The sequence below is a fragment of the Neophocaena asiaeorientalis genome, unplaced genomic scaffold, assembly GCF_003031525.2.
Source record: "Neophocaena asiaeorientalis asiaeorientalis breed wild unplaced genomic scaffold, Neophocaena_asiaeorientalis_V1.1 scaffold51, whole genome shotgun sequence".
Taxonomy (NCBI): domain Eukaryota; kingdom Metazoa; phylum Chordata; class Mammalia; order Artiodactyla; family Phocoenidae; genus Neophocaena; species Neophocaena asiaeorientalis.
In genome coordinates, this window is record NW_020173335.1 from 3,239,783 (window position 1) to 3,262,140 (window position 22,358).

At 37.6% G+C, this 22,358-nt stretch overlaps 1 protein-coding gene across 3 annotated transcripts in view; it reads right to left on the reverse strand.

Moving 5' to 3' along the window:
- Window positions 1–22,358, reverse strand: part of GRIA2 (glutamate ionotropic receptor AMPA type subunit 2) — a 168,599-nt gene that overhangs the window by 63,859 nt on the left and 82,382 nt on the right. For all 3 annotated transcript variants that reach the window (XM_024746134.1, XM_024746135.1, XM_024746133.1), the window contains exons 3-5: window positions 21,549–21,788; window positions 11,629–11,825; window positions 1,014–1,067 (exon numbers count right to left, since the gene is read on the reverse strand). In XM_024746134.1, the coding sequence (XP_024601902.1) occupies window positions 1,014–1,067; window positions 11,629–11,825; window positions 21,549–21,788 (491 nt within the window). The remainder of the gene's footprint in view (window positions 1–1,013; window positions 1,068–11,628; window positions 11,826–21,548; window positions 21,789–22,358) is intronic.

Sequence of the window (22,358 nt, forward strand, 5' to 3'; positions counted from 1 at the left end):
TATTCTTTATCACTGGTGCCACTTTCTAGTGAAAACAATATTTATCACTTGTAAGGCTGCGGGGTTTTTAAATCTCTCCATGACTATTGGAAATAATGTCTTGTGACATAACAATCTAACACTCCACAAGCGACGTCGTAAATCCTCATCTGTATAAACAGGACATTTTCACAGTCCTGTAATGCTACTGAGAACACACTCATTCTCTGCTTTTGCCGCTCTTTTAATCACCTTTTTTTCTGAGGCTGGGGAGACGGAGCCCTCAATTACACAGAATCATACTTGTTTAAAGAACGTAAACCTTTGCAGCAGGGGAGCCTCAAGCTCGCGTTAATGCCGATCTAAAAACTATTTCGAAAACAGAAATTTCTAGTGGTAGTTCTAAATTGACTTTGATCATACTTAAGAAGGGAGATACAGTTAATCACGGGACTGTTTCAGTATAATCTTAATTTGAGGGAATCTCAGTGGAAAAGTGATCAGCTATTCAATTTTCATTGTGTTGCTTATATAGTAAGTAGGAAATCAGACATAAATAATACACAATATATAAGTATTCTGGGTATTTCCAGGCTTTATTTTGCACCAAGACATATTCTCACAAATGTGCATTTCAAATATTATAGATACTAAGAACTTTAAAGAAATGGGCAAAGGGTAAAGTTTATGAATTACGGTGACAGTGAGAAACATGGGGAAATTTGGACACTTAAATTTTATATCTTTTTGAAAATTTTCCCTTAGTTAAAATACTCCTTTAACACAAAGTATAAGCTTGTCAAATACTGCTCTATAATTTCTCACATCATTTATAACAATAGGAAATTGATTAGAAAATATGAAATGGAAAGTAAATCTAAAGTGTAAGAAATTCAGAAAAATATTGCCACTTCTAATTGATTGATATAATCAAAATATGTTTCTTAAAATACCACTGATAAATGCTGGCCATAAAATTTTTTTGAATTAACAGGCATCTCTATTAAAATAATAAATATCATTAATTCACCTACCAGATTTGCAATGATGTAATGGTACCCTTTAACATGTTTTCCAATGGTAATAACCTAATAAAGATAAAGAAACAAATGTAAGTAATGTAAATGTAAAAGTACTTCTGTTATGACCTGATTCAGAAAATAAATTTTATCTACTTTGTCTCTTGATAGTCTACAATGAGTCATATTTGATAAAATATAATTATCAAATTCAGATAATATTTCTCTCAGAAAAAAGTAACCATACATTTTAGTGCTTTATAAATATTATCTTTCAAGAAGTCAATAACTAAACAAAAGTGATTACCTTGGTTTCGTTAATAGTGAAAATAAGGTTTCAATATTTTAAGAAATGTGAAATCAAAAACGTGTTGAATCCCTAATAAGTCATAATTTTATTCCTACAAAAGCTATTGTTTTTCTTTTCAGTGAAACATAGACAGCTGAACCCAGCATCTGGGATTTTATATTCACAATCTACATTCAAAGATAAACACAGAGTTTATAGCAGTACATGGGTCTTAAAAGAATATTAATAAGCATATAACAGAATTGTTATATAGATCTATAAAATAAAATTCCAATCTTAAGAATCTTGAAATACTTATAGTCTAGTTCAAATGAACACGGTTATTTCTGGTTTAAGGCAGCAAAATGTCAGAGAAGCTAATTTCTCTCCACAAATCTAAGTCAAAAATCATGGCACAAGTAGTCATTTGGCAATGCTCCCAACAGTTTTGGACATTATTGCATCAACTGGACTCTTCACTGATCTCTATCACTTATAAAGGGAAGTAGGTAAAATGGACATGCTGCAGTCCTGGTACTGAGATACTCAAATGTAATTTCTATTTTTAAGAAAATAGTCACACTAACGGAAAGCATTAACTGTTATTAAAAATGGAAAAGGTTAGATCCCCTCCCTTACTGAACTGTTTTGGTGGCTTCCCGTTGCTTTTATTAGCGTAATGTACGAAATCCTTCACATACTGTGAAGTTCAGGCCCACCTTCTCACTCTCTATACTAGAGCCACGTGGCCCTCTTTTTGTTTCTTGGTGCAAAAAGAGCTTCTTTCCATCACCTCAGGGCTTTCATAGATCCTGTTTCCTCTGCTTGGAAAGTTCCCTCCACACCAAACCCTTTGTCTCTTAAGGCACAGTGAATCTCAGCCCGGTGTTACCTCCTAGAAGACTTCCCTCCTTCATCCCAGGCAAAGTCAGATGCTCTAAAGCACCACACTTAGTCAAAGAGCAAGGGGAGGGCCAGATCCTAGAAGGATTCCACCGTATGTCACTTTGATAGTACATGGTCACAAATTTGGAAGGGAGTTAGGCTTATCTTATCTGTTAGCTTATTTTTTTGTAACACAACTGAGTTGCCTTTTGCAAGAAAATGAATGCTCTGTGTTGAAGGGAGAATTTTGAAGAAAAGATGTCCTCCTGAATAAAAATATATTAATTAGCATCAGCTGAACTGAGACGGTCATGCCCCTCATATTTCCTACTGGCATTTGTTGATTGCGCTTATTGGTCATTCTACTTTCACAATCGTGCATGTTTTCCTTCTGGGAATTCAGAAAAAACACAGTATTAATGGTGCTACGAGAAGTAGAAGTAGTTGAGTTTAGTGTTCATTGAGAAAAAGGAGAAATATGAAGAATGGTCTAGACTTACTTCTCTCTAAGAATTAGTATCAGCCATACCATCATATCTTTGTTTTATGGAGCCGTTAGTACTGCATTTACAGTAGTAAATTTACATCAATTTCTAAGTGTTTTTGACGTCTGAGTCCTTCCCGCACCTAATTACAATTAGAAATAAGTGTCTCTAAAGTTTTATTGAATGATAAAATACTCATAGACTAACAGCATTTAATTATATTTCTAACTTTAAGCAATTATGAATATAAAGTTTCATCTCATCTCCATTCTCTTGACAGAGTGAGTAAGTCAATAGTGTTTCCTTTTCTTGAAATGTACCTCAATCCCACTTTCTGCCTGGTAAACTCTATTCCTTGAAGGCCTCCCATGATCTCCCAATCGAAATGATTTTTTCTGCAATTTTTTTTCACATAACATCCTGTTCTGTTCATTCATAGTATTACCATTACTATAATTGCATATTAATGTAACTATGAAACATCATGGCTATTCACCTTGATGGGCATGCCTGTTTTGTTTAACACTACGTCTTGGATCTCCTGCAGTGCCTGTCTGGTAAGCATTAGACACTCAGGGAAATTCACTGAACGAACAACTGGAGGAATCCAAGCCAGCCAGCCAAGTGGTACCCATGTGTGACCCATTCATACATCTTCCCACCCCTGTTAAGACAGGTACTTCCTCCTGCATGCTCTTAGACCACATTGCACTACAACTTGTAATACTGCAGTGTTTATTATGTGTGTACATTTTCCTTCCTCTTTAAACAATGAATTCAGAAGGTAAAGTCAAGACCCTTACCTTTCTTGGCATCCCTCATTCCAGATACATACAATGTCCTCAATAAATCCACACACTCACATAATACATTCAGATAAAATATATGTGCAAAATACTGTGTACATGTTGAATGGATGTCCATATGGACATTTATTTAATCACGATCATATATTTGCTACAAAAAATTTCATTCCATGAAATAATGCCATTTGGAGCAACATGGATGGACCTAGAGATTATCGTACAAAGTGAAGCAAGTCAGACAGAGAAAGACAAATATCGTATAATATCACTTATATGTGGAATCTAAAATATGACACAAATGAACGTATCTATGAAACAGAAACAGACTCACAGAGAACAGACTTATGGTTACCAAGGGGGAGAAGGGGTAGGGGAGGGAAGGATTGAGAGTTTGGGATTAGCAGTTGCAAACTATTGTATAAAGAATGGATAAACAACAAGGTCCTACTGTATATCATAGGGAACTATATTCAATATCCTGTGATAAATCATAATGGAAAAGAATATATATATGTGTGTCTGCATATATATATTTATATATATATATCTGAGTCACTTTGCAGTACAGTAGAAATTAACACAACATTGTAAATCAACTATGCTCCAATAAAATAAATTTTTTAAAAATTCCATTCCACTCATGCAGCTTAATATTATCAAAACAAGCAACCCAATCTAAAAATGGGCAGAAGACCTAAATAGACATTTCTCCAAAGAAGACATACAGATGGCCATGAGGCACGTGAAAAGATGCTCACCATTGTTAATTATCAGAGAAATGCAAATCAAAACTACAATGAGATATCACCTCACACCGATCAGAATGGCCATCATCAAAAAATCCACAAACAATAAATGCTGGAGAGGGTGTGGAGAAAAGGGAGCCCTCCTACACTGTTGGTGGGAATATAAGTTGGTGCAGCCACTATGGAGAACAGTATGGAGGTTCCTTAAAAAACTAAAAATAGAGCTACCATATGATCCTGCAATCCCACTTCTGGTTATATATCAGGAGAAAATCATGGTCCAAAAGGATACATGCACCCCAATGTTCACTGCAGCGCTGTTTACAATAGCCAAGACATGGAAACAACCTAAATGTCCATTGACTACAGGAATGGGTAAAGAACATGTGGCACATATATACAATGGAATATTACTCAGCCATTAAAAAAGAATGAAATAATGCCATTTGTAGCAACGTGGACAGACCTAGAGATTGTCATACTGAGTGAAGTAAGTCAGATAGAGAAACAGAAATATGGTATGATATCCCTTATAAGTGGAGTCTAAACAGAAACGATACAAATGAACTTCCAAAACAGAAACAGACTTAGAGAACGAATTTATGGTTACCATGGGGGAAGGAATAGTTAGGGAGATTGGGATTGACATGTACACATTGTTATAAAACAAACAAACAGAGATGAAGAATGCAATAACTGAAGAATACACTAGAAGGAATCAATAACAGAATAACTGAGGCAGAAGAACGAATAAGATAGCTGGAAGACAAAATGGTGGAAATAACTGACAAGAAGAATATAGAAAAAAGAATGAAAAGAACTGAAGACAATCTCAGACACCACTGGGACAACACTAAATGCACCAACATTTGAATTATAGGGGTCCCAGAAGAAGAAGAGAAAAAGAAACGGTCTGAGAAAATATTTGAAGAGATTATACTTGAAAACTTCCCTAACATGGTTAAGGAAATAGTCACCCAAGTCCAGGAAGCACAGAGAGTCCCATACAGGACAAACCCTAGGAAAAACACACCAAGACACATTAATCAAACTATCAAAAATTAGATTCAAAAAACATATATTAAAAGTAGCAAGGGAAAAATAACATACAAAGGAGTCCCCATAAGGTTATCAGCTGATTTTTCAGTGGAAACTCTGCAGGCCAGAAGGGAGTGGCAGGATATAAAGTGACAAAAGAGAAAAATCTAAAACCAAGATTATTCTACCCATCAAGGATCTCATTCAGATTCAACGGAGAAGTCAAAAGCTTTTCAGACAAGCAAAAGCTAAGAGAATTCAGCACCACCAAACCAGCTTTACAACAAATGCTAAAGAAACTTTTCTAAGCAGGAAACACAAGAGAAGAAAAAGACCCACAAAAACAAACCCAAAACAATTAAGAAAACGGTAATAGGAATATACATGCCGATAATACCCTTGAATGTGAATAGATTAAATGCTCCAACCAAAAGACACAAACTGGCTGAATGGATACAAAAACATGACCCATATATGTGCTGTCTACAAGAGACCCACTTCAGACCTAAGGACACATACAGACTGAAAGTGAAGGATGGAAAAAGATATTTCATGCAAATCGAAATCAAAAGAAAGCTGGAGTAGTAATACTCCTATCAGATAAAATAGACCTTAAATAAAGACTATTACAAGTCTCAACATAGGAGCACTCAACATAGGAGCACCTCAATACATAAGGTAAATGCTAACAACCATGAAAGGAGAAATTGACAGTAACACAATAATAGTAGGGGACTTTAACACCCCACTTTCACCAATGGACAGACCATCCAAACAGAAAATAAGTAAGGAAACACAAGCGTTAAATGACACAACAGACCAGACAGATCTAATTGATATTTATAGAACATTCCACTCAAAAGTGGCAGAATACACTTTTACCTCAAGTTCACATGGAACATTCTCCAGGATACATCACATCTTGGGTCACAAATCAAGCCTCAGAAAATTTAAGAAAACTGAAACTGTATCAAGCATCTTTTCTGACCACAACTCTATGAGATTGGAAATCAATTACAGGAAAAAAACTGTAAAAAACACAAATACATAGAGGCTAAACAGTGTGCTACTAAATAACCAAGAGATCACTGAAGATATTAAAAGATACATAGAAACAAATGACAATGAAAACACGATGACCCAAAACTTATGGGATGCAGCAAAAGCAGTTCTAATAGAGAAGTTTATAGCAATACACTCTCACCTCAAGAAACAAGAAAAATCTCAAATAAACAATCTAAACCTACACTTAAAACAACTAGAGAAAGAAGAACAAAGAAAACCCAAAGTCAGTAGAAGGAAAGAAATAATAAAGATAAAAGCTGGTTCTTTGAGAAGATAAACAAAATTGATAAACCATTAGCCAGACTCATCAAGAAAAAAAGGGAGAAGACTCAAATCAACAGAATTAGAAATGAAAAAGGAGAAATCACAACTGACACTGCAGAAATACAAAGGATTATAAGAGACTACTACAAACAACCATATGCCAATAAAATAGACAACCACAAAGAAATGGACAAATTCTTCGAAAGGTACAATTTTCCAAGACTGAACCAGGAAGAATTAGAAAATATAAACAGCCCTGTCACAAGTAATATAATTGAAACCATAATTAAAAATCTTCCAACAAACAAAAGTCCAGGACCAGATGGCTTCAGAGGCGAATTCTATTGAACATTTACAGAAGAGTTAAAACCGATCCTTCTCAAACTCTACCAAAAATTTCAGAGGGAGAAACAATCCTAAATTCATTCAATGAAGCCACCATTACCCTGATACCAAAACCAGAAAAAGATATCACAAAAAATGAAAATTAAAAACCAATATCATTGATGAATATAGATGCAAAAATCCTGAACAAAATACTAGCAACCAGAATCCAACAGCACATTAAAAGGATCATACACCATGATCAAGTGGGATTTAGCCCAGGGATGCAAGGATTCTTCAATATACACAAATCAATCAATGTGATACACCATATTAACAAATTGAAGGATAAAAACCATACGATCACCTCAATAGATGCAGAGTAAGCTTTTCACAAAATTCAACACCAATTTATGATAAAAATTCTTCAGAAAGTGGGCAGAGAGGGGACCTACCTCCACATAATAAAGGCCGTATACAACAAACCCACAGCAAGCATCATACTCAATGGTGATAAACTGAAAGCATTTCCACTAAGATTAGGAATAAGACAAGGATATCCACTCTCACTGCTCTTATTCAACATAGTTTTGGAAGTACTAGCCACAGCAATCAGAGAAGAAAAAGAAATAAAATAATACAAATTGGAAAAGAAGAAGTATAATTGTCACTGTTTGCAGATGACATGATACTATACATAGAAAATCCTAAAGATGCCACCAGAAAACTACTAGAACTAATCAATGAATTTGGTAAGGTTGCAGGATACAAACTTAATGCACAGAAATCTCTGGCATTCCTATACACCAACAATGAAAAATCAAAAAGAGAAATTAAGGAAACACTCCCATTTACCATTGCAACAGAAAGAATAAAATACCTAGGAATAAACTTGCTGAAGGAGGCAAAAAGACTTGTACTCAGAAAAGTATAAGACACTGTTGAAAGAAATCAAAGATGACATAAACAGATGGAGAGATATACCATGTTCTTGGATTGGAAGAATCAATATTGTGAAAATGACAATACTACCCAAAGCAATCTACAGATTCAATGCCGTCCCTACCAAACTAACAATGGCATTCTCACAGAATTAGAACAAAGAATTTTATAATTCATATGGAAACACAAAAGACCCCAAATAGCCAAACCAATCTTGAGAAAGAAAAACAGAGCTGGAGGAATCAGGCTCCCTGACTTCAGACTATACCACAAAGCTACAGTAATCAAGACAGTATGGTACTGGCAAAAAAACAGAAATATAGATCAATGGAACAGGATAGAAAGCCCAGAGATAAACCCATGCACGTATGGTCACCTAATTTCTGACAAAGGAGACGAGAACATACAATGGAGAAAAGACAGCCTCTTCAATAAGTGGTGCTGAGAAAACTGGACAGTTACATGTAAAAGAATGAAATTAGAAGACTCCTTAACACCATACACAAAAATAAACTCCAAATGGATTAAAGAATTAAATGTAAGACCAGACACTATAAAACTCTTAGAGGAAAACATAGGAAGAACACTCTTTGACATAAACCACAGCAAGATCTTTTTTAACCCACCTCCTAGAGTAATGGAAATAAAAACAAAAAATAAACAAATGGGACTTAATTAAACTTAAAAGCTTTTGCAGAGCAAAGGAACCTATAAACAAGACAAAAAGACAACCCTCAGAATGGGACAAAATATTTGCAAAGGAAACAACAGACAAAGGGTTATTCTCCAAAATATACAAAGCAGCTCATGGAGCTCAATATCAAAAAACAAATAATCCAGTTAAAAAATGGGTGGAAGGGCTTCCCTGGTGGTGCAGTGGTTGAGAGTCCGCCTGCCGATGCAGGGGACACGGGTTCGTGCCCCGGTCCGGGAAGATCCCATATGCCACAGAGCGGCTGGGCCCATGAGCCACGGCCGCTGAGCCTGCGCGTCCGGAGCCTGTGCTCCGCAACGGGAGAGGCCACAACAGTGAAAGGCCCGCGTACCACAAAACAAAAACAAACAAACAAGAAAGAAACCAAAAAAAAAACCAAAAAATGGGTGGAAGACCTGAATAGACATTTCACTAAGGAAGACATACAGATGGCCAAGAGGCACATCAAAAGATGCTCAACATCACTAATTATTAGAGAACTGCAAATCAAAACTACAATGAGGTATCACCTCATGCCAGTGAGAATGGCCATTATCAAAAAATTTACAAACAATAAATGCTGGAGAGGGTGTGGAGAAAAGGGAACCCTCCTGCACTGTTGGTGGGAATGTAAATTGATACAGCCACTATGGAGAACAGTATGGAAATTCCTTAAAAAACTAAAAATAGAACTACCATATGACCCAGCAATCCCACTACTGGGCATATATGCTGAGAAAACCATAATTCAAAAAGAGTCATGTATTACAATGCTCATTGCAGCTCTATTTACAATAGCCAGGACATGGAAGCAACCTAAGTGTCCATCGACAGATGAATGGACAAAGATGTGGCACATATATACAATGGAATATTACTCAGCCATGAAAGAAGTGAAATTGAGTTATTTGTAGAGAGGTGGATTGACCTAGAGTCTGTCATACAGAGTGAAGTAAGTCAGAAAGAGAAAAACAAATACTGTATGCTGACACATATATATGGAATCTTAAAAAAAAAAAAAATGGTACTGATGAACCTAGTTGCAGGGCAGAAATAAAGAGGTAGACCTAGAGAATGGACTTGATGACATGGGGTGGGAGGGTGAAGCTGGGTCAAAATGAGAGTAGCATCGACATATATGACCGAATGTAAAATATTTAGCTAGTGGGAAGCAGCTGCATAGCACAAGGAGATCAGCTCAGTGCTTTGTGACCACCTAGAGGGGTGGGATAGGGAGGGTGGGAGGGTGATGCAATAGGGAGGGGATATGGGGACACGTGTAGGCATATGGCTGATTCGCTTTGTTGTACAACAGAAACTAACACAGTATTGTGAAGCAATTATACTCCATTAAAGATCTATTAAAAAAAATAAAATGGATAACCAACAAAGACCTACTGTATAGTACAGGGAACTCTGCTCAGTGTTATGTAACAACCTAAATGGGAAAATTATTTGAAAAATAATAGATACATGTATATACATAACTGAATCACTTTGCTGTACACCTGAAACTATCACAACATTTTTAATCAACTATACTCCAATATAAAATAAAAAGTTTTAAAAAAAAGATTAAAAAAAATTCCATTCCATATGGTCCCAGTTTCTTTTGTAGTTTCTCTCTTCTAGTTTCGGAAATAATTATTTTCATATAGGCTTTCAGCAACTTGTATTATTATGAGTCATGAATACCTAAATTTTTAAAACAAAGACTAACAAGTATTATCAAAATTCAGTTTTAATGGGAACCTCCTCTGAAATTCAAATGAGTTGTTAGACTCACATTTGAACAGAGGCCTTCGGGTTAAAAGCAATCCCAGCTTCCTCTCCGGAGACAAGAATCAAGACTGTTCTACTGAAATGTTGACCTCTCTGATATAAAACATTTAGTTTGTTGTTATAACAAGCTAGTTTTATTCAGTTATTCAATATTTCATGAGAGATCCATTTTGTGTATCTTAGGCCCTGTATTATTCTATAACAATTAAGGGTTCATCAAGGTTTATGTTTGCAAAATGCTTTGTTTTACAGATTAGTGAATCTAATTTTCTCCTCAAAGCCTAAGAAGGGCCAAGATATGCATACTTAATTGTGTATTTTCCTCCAATCCTATATTATTCCAAGGAATAATTTTATATACATACATTTGTGTATGTAAGTGACATACATAAACGTATAACATATATATATAATTATTCCAAGGAAAATATTATAAACGTATACTGTCAGCTGGAAAAGAAGCAGAAACCAGTGGAGGAGACCTTAGGCAGTAAATCCTGATGCTTTTTAGCACCAGCTCTGGTCACCTACCCTACCTGCATAACATAGTGGATTTTATTTCTATCGTGTGGAAATCACTGCATGGCCGTCCCATCCTGAAAGATCTTAAAAGGAAGCAAGGTGATGTGGTGAGCACAGATATCTCTGATATCATATTATTCTTTAAAATAATGCAAATTAATACATCTAGTTTACTTTTCAAGCAGCAAGGACTGCATATATCACTCCTACATATTTTATTTTCATAGAGTAATAGTTTCACAGTGACACAAAACCTACTTACTTAGGAGGGAAAAAATTACTTCTTGGAAAAATAAATACATGCTTTTTCTGAAGACCGAAATCCACTCAGACAACAATCCAGGTTTAGCACACCACACTATATCCTAATGTTTGAAGTACTCCACGTCTTGCCAAAGAATCCATGAATTACTCACTTTTCCCTTAGGACCCAGACTTATTTTCACTTCGTGCCTGCCCATTTCTTTCTCTCTTAACAGCTCAAAAGAACTGAATTTTAAATTTCCACTTCAAAATATCAAAATTTAGGACAACACGATAGACCACACGATCAGGACCTGTATATTGCATACAGGTAATGGTTCGTGTGACGTGCCAGCACTACTGGGGACGCCCTGCTCTTGCTAAGTGAAGCCAGGGGCAAGGTCACCGCTGATCCTTGCCGGGTCCTCCACGGGCCCTGGGGAAACAACCTGCTGCTCAAGCACCGCCCCGAAACGCTCCCTGCAAACGCCGAGGCTGCACGCACGCGCTCGACTGGGCGCCCTAGGAAACAGGCAGGAGCCCACCTGGTCCACGATGTCGTTGACTTTGTCCCGCTCACAGTCCAGGATGACCCGCCGCTCCTTCTTTAGCTCCAGATCCTGGAAGAGCGAGCGGTAGGTCTCATCTTTCTTGTCATTGTTGATGTTCCCCACGTTGATAGCAGTCACTTGCCACTTCTTTTCGGCAGCGGAATCCAGCACCGCCTGCAGGGTGGACAAGCCTAGGAAAGCAGAGAGACAGGGGGGCTGACGGCAAGGCTCGACTAACGGAGAAGCGTGCTGCGAAACTGACACGCATCTGGAAGGCTGCTACTTTTCTGCAACGAAGGGATGCTGACGCCTCTAAAGAGCGACAGCTACGAACCTTAGCAACACCCACTCGTTGCCACTTCGCATCAAGAGCTCTTTCCTCTACCTGGGAAAACTGTACCCCCTTCATTCGGGCTTCTCAGCTGTTTTCTTTTGGACATTACCAAAGTGTGATGTTTTAATACCTCTGGGGTTTGGGGGGTTTTGTTTGTTTGGCCACACCGTGCAGCTTGAGGGATGTTAGTTCCCCAACCAGGAACTGACCCCGTGCCCTCCGCGGTGAAAACTCCCAGTCCTAACAACTGGACCGCCAGGAAATTCCCTACCTCTGGTTTTAATGAAATCAAAGGACATCCATTCTTTCTTGTATAGAATAGAAAAAAATATTTCTTTATATATGACACACTATCATTTCACATTATTATCCTGAAGACGGTGAGTCTATTTTCAGTGAGATGAATCTAGGTGGGCTATGCGAGTCTGAAAACCAGTCATCTCTGAAGCTGCTCGATTTCCTCCTATCGTTTTCTGGTCGGCAGTTGTTGTTATTATTTTTTTTTTTCCTCAGCCTCTGTTATATCATTTTTGTTACTGGGACTAATCCTGTAGGAATTAAATGTTCACCTATTAACCACATGGTAGCAGTTAGTTTTCTCGTACACACTGGTTACACTTACTTAACTTCCCAAATGTGAGACCACTTTACTCGTCATTAGTAACTTTGTTTATAGCATCATACGACTTAGGTCATATCGAAAACTGTATTTTTGTTTTTAATTGGTCACACATTGCCTCGTATGTAGGATTGGGAGGGAAAACAACTTGGGAACATCTTTCCTAAAGTTAATGCTGCAGTTTAGCACTTGGAAAACTAGTATATAGACTTGTCTTCCATGTCACTTCAACTCTTCACAGCCAACCCAAATTCCTCATTTCTATGAATAGCTTAATGAACAACAAAAATCAAGGCTCCAAAAAGAATTCAGAACTCATCACATCATCTTCTTTATTGCAGAAAGACAAGAATATTGGACCCTTTTTACCCATAAAATCTGGGGTTTCCCTTATGTGAACACATGACTCTAGAAGCTTAATTCATGTTCTAAACTTTATTGAAATCTATTTACGACAGCAAAAAAATGCATATTCTAAATGTTGTTGAAAATTACCTGAGCCTGGAAAATATCATTAAAATTCTCATTGATTCCATATTGCCAAGCGTATATAAGATGAGCCTAGAGCACCTTGTGACCCCCCAAAGCAGGGAGCTCTCCAAAACTATCGGCCTCGTGTCAAATGACCCAGGAGCAAATTTGATGAGAATCACTTTAAACAGAGATGACGCAGTTGGAGTAGCAATAAAAATAATAACTGCAAAAGGCTTAGATACATACATTTTCTAATCCATAGATTAGTAATGACATTTAAGAAAAGTATTTGATTGCCTTTGAATGCTAAGGAGCCAAGCTATTATTTTGAAATCTGGTAAATAAAGGTAAAGAAACAAGCATTTTCCCACCTTTCCTATAAGAATTCTACTCAGGGTAATAGTTCATTAAGGGACGGGTTTTTTGGAAGAACTCCAGCTAATAAATGATGAACGAATATAGATTCAGAATCATAACCAATCTTGTAACACCTTGTGAATTAATGAATCAAGGCAAGAATCGTTAACTGCTGCTAACAAAACAAAAAGAGAGATGCGTAGAAGTTACGTGCCTTCAAATGGGGATACTCAACACCACCTATGAAATATTCATGCCAAGAAGTGAACATGAATCTCAGCAAGCATCTAGATCTAATTACCCTTTGATAACGAATATATGGCAAAGAGTAATATGTTAATCAAAGTCCAGACTGTGGGAAGCTCTACATTACCTTATAAAAGCCTAAAGAGATATGTTAACCAACTGGATATGTGGACCTCACTTTTATCCTGATTCAAACAAACTGTGAAAAAAGAAAAAAGATGATGCTAGGAATGAATTACTGTTAACTTGTCTATATATGATAATGATATTGTAGTTATATTTAAACCAAGAGAATTGTTCTTTCAAAATATAAACTGAAATATTTATGGCTGAAATAACAGGATGTCAGGTATTTATTCAAAATAATTGTCAAGGGGGGCTTCCCTGGTGGCGCAGTGGTTGAGAGTCCGCCTGCCAATGCAGGGGACACGGGTTCGAGCCCTGGTCTGGGAAGATCCCACATGCCGCAGAGCAACTAGGCCCGTGAGCCACAACTACTGAGCCTGCGCGTCTGGGGCCTGTGCTCCACAACAAGAGAGGCCGCGATAGTGAGAGGCCCGCACACCGCGATGAAGAGTGGCCCCCGCTTGCCACAACTAGAGAAAGCCCTCGCACAGAAACAAAGACCCAACACAGCCAAAATTAAAATAAATGTTTAAAAATAAATAAATAATAATAATTGTCAGGAGCAGGATAGAGATAAAGCAAGCTTCCTCTTACCCTTCACTAATAAAGCTGGCTTAAGTGTCCTTTCAGGTCTTCTTCAGGACACATTATTCTCTCCATGTTGTTATTTTAAATATTTCATCATGAAAACTGAAAATAATTTACTTTTATTTCAAACGGAAAAGTCGAACAATAAATTAAACTTGAAATGAATTTTGTGGGGTTTCTTTGGGCAAAACAACAAAATTAGTTTCCTCCATCCAGTCTTGTAACAAAAAATACAGGGTACTCAAGAATTACTCAAGGGATAACTTAAACAGAGACCACATGCCGTTGTAAAAAATCTATTAATGATAAAACTTCTTTTAAAAACTTCACAGATCACCTATGATTTCCGTTCACTGTAAGTAAATTAAATCCTTCCAGGATGCATTCCAAGTCCTTTTCCTGTTTTTCATCATCAGTGAAGACAGAACCAAAGTTGATCACCATGATCGACTCAACAGCTATCAATGTGCTTGAAAACACTTATCAAGTTTATTCAGTTTTTTTTCCAAGTAGGAAAAAACGCTAATTTTCTAAACCTTTTTCACTGTCAAAGGTCCTACTTTGCCACATTCCAGTCATGATGTGACTGTTCCTTGTCACCTCTTTAAAACAACACATCCATGGGTGGTGTTCTACACACTACATATTACCATACAGCACTTATACGTGAGCTTCCTTTCTTCTAGGTAATCAGTCATTTCGTGTTGCTTTCATTTAACTATGAACTTAACCACATACTAAGTTAAAGTTTCAAGTGGTGATGCTCTTGATATTCTGTCCTATCCTTTAACATATATAACAAGAAATGTTAAATATAAATGCCAATGTGTAAATGAATCTCAAGTGATATTTCTAAACTTAACATTTATTGGCAGTTCACCTTGTCCAAAATATGGAGAGGATACATATATAAAATCAATAAAAATGCATTTAAAGAAATAGCTGATTCAAACTCATCCATTTTATGTATCAAAAAATAACTCACAGTTGGTGTGGATTCTGTTATGAAAACTCTTAGAATTAATATTTTGTAACCTATGAAACCTAAAAAAAAAATACATCCATTTATTAAGATGCTAAACTGCCCAAGTGGTACGTAATCAGACGATGAATTTAGTTTCATCAGAAGACACTGAATATTATTCAGTTATCTCCTAAGGACAGCCGGAAATAATTCACCAACCATGGCATGATGTCTCACATTTTGAAGAGACTGCTGTCCCATGCTTATTAATCAATGTTCTCCGATTTGGTTTTTTTTTAGTAGTAGCAACTGACTCTCTCAAATACTTTCTCAACTTGATCTGCCCCTTTCCTACAACTAAGAGTTTTCTATTATGTCTGGTTAGTTTTAAATTAATAGATCATTTTAAAATTTAAAAAAACCACTGAAAATGCACATCACAAATAGTAGGGTGAAATCAAATTATTCTTACACAACACAAACTGATGCTCTTAGCCTCTTGGTAACAGATTCCAATTAGGAAAGTATTACCTCTTTCCCTTCCACACAAACTAGCCTAGAAGTATCTTTATAAATACACTCATCCCTTAATTCAGAATATAAACTTGTATGGACACTGGGAATTCTATGTAAGTATCGGTTTGTTCAAAAACATTAATAGCTGGTTATTCAACTCTAATATCTGTACCACTAAATCAGGACTTTTAAATCCTGGTTTAATTTCTTATTATTTTATTGCTTATGACAAAGAGAACTGGAGATATACCGTTGTTCATCTACAAATAGAAAAAAAAATTGGAAAATTAACTGCTCTTTCTAAGAAATATATTTAAAATATATTCTGAAAAACCTCAAGAAGGGCTTCCCTGGTGGCGCAGCGGTTGAGAGTCCGCCTGCCGTTGCAGGGGATGCGGGCTCGCGCCCCGGTCCGGGAAGATCCCACATGCCGCGGAGCGGCTGGGCCCGTGAGCCATGGCCGCTGAGCCTGCGCGTCCGGAGCCTGTGCTCCGCAACGGGAGAGGCCGCAACAGTGAGAGGCCCGCGTACCGCAAAAGAAAAAAAAAATCCTCAAGAATATGACAGGAGTATAAAATTAAGTTCTACACTCTACTAAATGCTCAGACTTCTGGATAAAATAAAGAATAGCTAAAGTACTGCTACTTACTTCTGTATTATGTTACTTCTTCGAGTGCCTCATTGTTGCTGGACTAGTTACAGCTGTACACCCTATTTATAAGCTGACACTCTCCCTAAAATTCTCTCCAAGAACCGTCAGTAGTTCACAGTCGCATCTTAAGTTACTGCTCCTAAGCCTGTGACAAAATTACAGAAAAGCCTTCAGCCCTGAAACAGGTGAAGTCTAGATGCCTTAGTTTGCACATTAATAGGTGGGATTAAAATTGACTACTGCATACAGGTATATTTCACTCAGACCACGTCTTTCTTCTTGAAAATATTTTTTGTTCCATTTAAAATTCACAGCCCTTATTCATCTTTCAGGCACAGAAATTAATATTTTATGATCACTAAATCACAGCAGCACGCCTAGGCCAGGTTAGATTAACATATATTTCCCTCACTGGCTTTCTCAGGAACATCATAAAAGCAATGTATAATCTGGAAGCATTTTTATTCTAGGCATGATGCCTTTTTTGGAACTGGAATCAATGTGCCTTTCCTTCAGGGGACAAATAGTGTGGTTCAAAGTTAAAACCAAGTTATAAAAGCATTAGTTCTGGTTTTACCAACTGTCTACAGAAATGTATGACCTTACCTTATTAACATTGACACAATAAATAAAAACCACATTTTGATTAAGTCCTGGTTCAAATGTAGTACATGTGAATCCCAAGACAAACCTATATTGAATGCATTAACATAGGCAACCCCATGACTCTGTATCTCCAATGTGTTGAAGATCCATCTACCTACTCTCCCTGCCATCTACCTCCTCTCTCTGGAACTTTTAGGAAGGGTGTTGGGTTATCCATTGAGGAGTGCCAGGCTGCTGCCACATGACTTGGATAAAGAGAAGACACCGGCATTCCTAAAGGGTCACATGGCACCAAGTGAACAGTTTCAGCAGTCCTCTCACTGGTAAACTTGAACTAGTCAAAAGCCTATACAAAGATCAGGATGCATCCATGTCTTCCCTTGTCTACAACTGGGATGTAGTCTCCTGGACTTGCTGCTCGGCCTTTGGATGGACAGTTGGAATCGGGAAAGGTTTCACTGGCAGTCCTAGTTAAAAGCAGTGCAAAGAAGAAGCATAGAAAAACTGTGTCCTTTTCATGTAGCTTGTATCCAGTGCAGAACGTTGGACAGCCATTCTCATGCTTGGGCTATTCGAAAGAACATCAATTCATTTATTTAGAAATTAAAATTTAACAGCATGTTTACCTGATCCAGACTCTCAGAAAATTAGAGATTATTAAAAACAAATCCTTACGGTCAAGGACCTGGAAAGAGTGCCATATCAAAAACAGACAAAACTCTTTGAAATTGAGGCACATGGAGACATAACTTGAAAGATCAAATCATGGAGCCTATTTTTAAGAGCACTCATAATATAGTAAGGGCACACAGATTCATTCTCAAGTCGTGTAACACAAAAACAAGGAGGTGCTTCCTTAAAGTCTAAGAGAAGTGGGTTAAGGACCATAGGGGGGAAAAAAGTTCGTGTGATAAATGTATGAATAAACGTTTTAAAATGTGATATGACAGCAAAGCTCTAACAACTGTAATTGGTAAGAAAAAATCAGAGAGCAAACACGCCGTTTCCACGAGTCAAGTAAAACATTACATAAGGGTCTCCTGCCAGTATTTTGAGTCTTACACATTTATCTCTGAAAATAGATTCGGATGAAAAGCCAGTGTGATACTCTTCATATTAAAACATGAGTATCCATTTGAAAATATCTTGAAACTGTATCCACAATGTCAGTTCTGGCTTTAATATATAATTACTTAATGTTATCACTGTAATGTTGACCTCTCCACAGATGCACCCGAACTCAAATCAATTTGCATAATTTAATGACTGGAGATTATCGCATCATTTCAATTTCATTTAATAGTCATAAAGTGTTAATAAAATCATTAAAGACGTGTCAGGTTCTTTTCACAAGTACATAAGGCCACCCATCATCATCCGAGCCATAGTGACGCTGAAGTGTGTCCCTAAAGTGAAAACACCACCTTGCACCTAGTCAAAGAGTAGAGAGAATTCACCTCTGATCCTTCAATTTAGCAAGCAAGATCCAGGTTCTAATACCTTTCACCTAGTCAAAGAGTAGAGAGAATTCACCTCTGATCCTTCAATTTAGCAAGCAAGATCCAGGTTCTAATACCATCTCAAACTTAAAATACACAGATGCTCGACTCATTCATTTATTAATGCTATTTATCGACATCAACTCTGTGCTAGCATTATGTTAAGTGCTGTATGTACAGTTAGGTGTAGTGGGTACTGCCAGGGCATTGCCTTCCTGGGCTTAGAGCCAGATCTTAAATGAAAAGAATAAAGCTTAGTCTGTGTGATTAAAACAGCCCCTAGAATATACTGGGAGCTCACTTCTTGGGTGAAAGAATGAACATCAATATTAATTACACCTTGTGGTAAGTACTATGTAGGGAAAGAAGAGATTGCTTTGAGAGAAGATAACAATATGAAATGCACCTCCGAGGGAATGTTATATAAACTAAGACCTGAAGGAGAAAAATTTCGAAGTCTGTGCAGAGATTCAAGGTGAAAGAATTTGGTGCATCTGAGAAAGTAAAAGAATATTCGTGAGATGGGTTTAGCCTAGTGAGTGAGAAAGGCAGTGGTATAAGTGGGCAGGAACCAGATACTACAACACCTTACAGTCATGTTAAGAAATTCCAGTTTTATCCTCATTATAACGAGGAGCCACTGGAGTATTTTAAGCAAAGGAGCAAGGTCGTCAGGAAAGCATTTAAAAGCATTCAAAAAATAGAGCTACCATCTGACCCTGCAATCCCACTCCTGGGCTTATACCCAGAGGAAACCATAATTTGAAAAGATACACACACTTCAATACCCATTGCAGCACTATTTACAACATGCAGGACATGGAAGCGACCTAAGTGTCCATCAACAGAAAACTGGATAAAGAGGATGTGGTACATATACACAATGGAATATTCCTCAGCCATAAAAAGGAATGAAATAATGCCATTTGCAGCAACATGGATGGACCCAGAGATTAGCATATTCAGCAAAGTAAGTCGGAAGAAGAAAGACAAATATATGCTATCACTTATATGTGGAATCTGAAAAGATGATACAAATGTACTTATTTACAAAACAGAAACAGACTCACAGACATAGAAAACAAACTTATGGTCACCAAAGGGGAAAGGTGGAGGGGAGGGATAAATTAGGAGTTTGGGATTAACATGTAACACACTACTATATATAAGAGAGATAAACAACAAGGACCTACTGTACAGCACAGGGAACTCTACTCAATACCTTGTAATAACCTATAATGGAAAAGAATCTGAAAAAGAATGGATACATGTATATTATAACTGAATCACTTTGCTGTACACCTGAAACTAACACAACATTGTAAGTCAACTATACCCCCATATAAAACAAAATTAAATTAAAAATAAATAAAAGCACTCAAAACTTCTGGCTCCTTTACGGAAAGTGGATTGAAGAGAAACAAGTACAGAAATGGAAGGATGAAGGATGAACACATGGGGCTGTCCTGGCCTGGAGTCATGACAATGACACAGAAGAGTGGCTAGAAGTAAAAGACGTTTAGATGGTAGAAATCCTATGAAGAGGAGACAAGAGTTAAGGAGGACGTAGCAGAGGGCAAGAGGAAGATGATGATAAGCCCTGTATCTCATTTATCAGAAGGATGGGCAGAGGGCCATCCAGCACACCAGAATCCGTATTTACTCTCAGCTGATCTGTGTTTGAGTTTTTCACTCCCCATGTGTATAGCAAGGCTCTCCTTGTCAGAGCAGCAGGAAAGTTGTTGACAGTCTTTCTTCTCAGTGTCTAGAGTGCTGACTGGCTTTTCCACAGAGGCTTCTCATCCTCAGGACTGGAGGCTGGGACAGGGAATCAGACACCAGGCTGGAGCATGCTAGGCTGTGACTGCTGTAGCCAATGTCTCCAGACTGATCGTGGAGAGGGCTGGCAGCTGGCTCCCGGCTTGGCCGCCCTCGCAGGTAAGCAAGGTGCCCTCTCCTGGTAGAAACAGGCTTCTGGTTTTCACTTGAACATTTAAAGCAAGTTGCTTCGTGGACAGGCTGGTATCTATTAGGTACTCTGGCAATGGTGGTTGTCAATACTTTTGAGTCTGTGGGTGGATACTCTCTCGAGAAAAATCATCTACGTTCATGGGCACAAAATGTTCATTCGATGTTACGAAGTACACAGACCCACTGAAGCTGAATCACAGACCCAGGAATGGTTAGAAATATCTGAAATTCTATGACACGTAAGTCAATCAGGTCCGCTAATACCAAACTTCACAACAAATGAAGCGGGAAACACACAGGAAGGACCCTTACCCCTGAAATAAAAACTAGTAAAATGAGCCAAGACTCTACCTAATCCAAAGCGTCTCCTCGTAAATAGCTGTAGAAGAGCTGTGACAAAGCACAGGTCTGCTGTCAAAAGACCTCAGTTCAGCTGAACCACGTGTGGGTAGCTGATGAAAAAATCAACTTCTCTGAGATTCAGGGATCTCATTCTAAAGCAGGGTTAATAACAACTGTCCCTGCCTGATAAAATCTTTGCATGTGGAAATATTTAATGTCTATACATTTCTGTAGACGTTCCTATTTAAAGATTTATTCAAATCTTACTTAAACCAGTTTTCAAGGCCGTCACTTCACTGACCCTGGACTGGGAAGACAGTCATCCTAGGGTCTTAGCTGCTGGTACCAGAAAGTGCTTTGTGCATTACAACTGAACATTCGGGCGTTGTGCGAACACAATCTATCTCTGTAAATGGTACATCCACAACGTTTTTGCTTGTTTGTTTTACTCTAAATATGTTACACAGGTTTCTAATTGCATTACTCATTTACACAGCATAATTAAGCCAAGTTACCCTTGGACTTCAACACACTTACATAGCCCTATAAAGTCACACTAAGTATCAAGTGTGGGCACTGAATGTGACCCATTACAAAGGGAGAAGGATATTGTTACTTACCTCTGTCACTGTCATAGAGGTATGCAAACTTATCCCATTGGTAGTACTCAATCAAGCTGAGAAGTGCTCCTTTGAGGTCTGGTCGCATCTGAATGACAAATGGATGGGTGCCATCTGTCGGGAAGCTGGGAGTGATGAAAGATACATGGAGCGTCCCACAGAATGACGTGATGGTGTTTACAGACTTCTTGTCATAAAATCCAAAAATTGCATATACTCCTCTTGAAAACTGGGAGCAGACTAGAAGAACAGGGGAAACAGAAAGGATAAATCATTGGAATTGGCATGCAATCACATGCATTTGCTTGAAAGTAAATGCCCTTTTGCATAAAACACAAAAGAATCAACATATTGAAAAATACAGAGAGTTGATATCAATAATTCATCAAATTTTTGAGTGCTTATTTACTTAACACCCCACTTGAGGAATTCAAAGAATTATAAAGCATTAAAAAATAATTCTGGCTACGGGACTACATGAAACTTAAAAGCTTTTCCACAGTGATAGAAACTGTCAACAAGTTTGAAAAGGCAGCCTACTGAGTGGGGGAGGAGATTTTCAAATCCTACATCTGATATGGGGTTAATATCCAATATGTACAAATAACTCGTACAACTCAACTTCGAAAACAAAAACAACCCAATTAAAAAATGGGCAGAGGACCTGAATAGACACTTTTCCCAAGAAGACATACAGATGGCCAACAGATACATGAAAAGATGCTCCACATCAATAATCATCAGGGAAATGCAAATCAAAACCGCAACGCGCTATCACCTCACACATTAGAATGGCTGTCATCCAAAAGA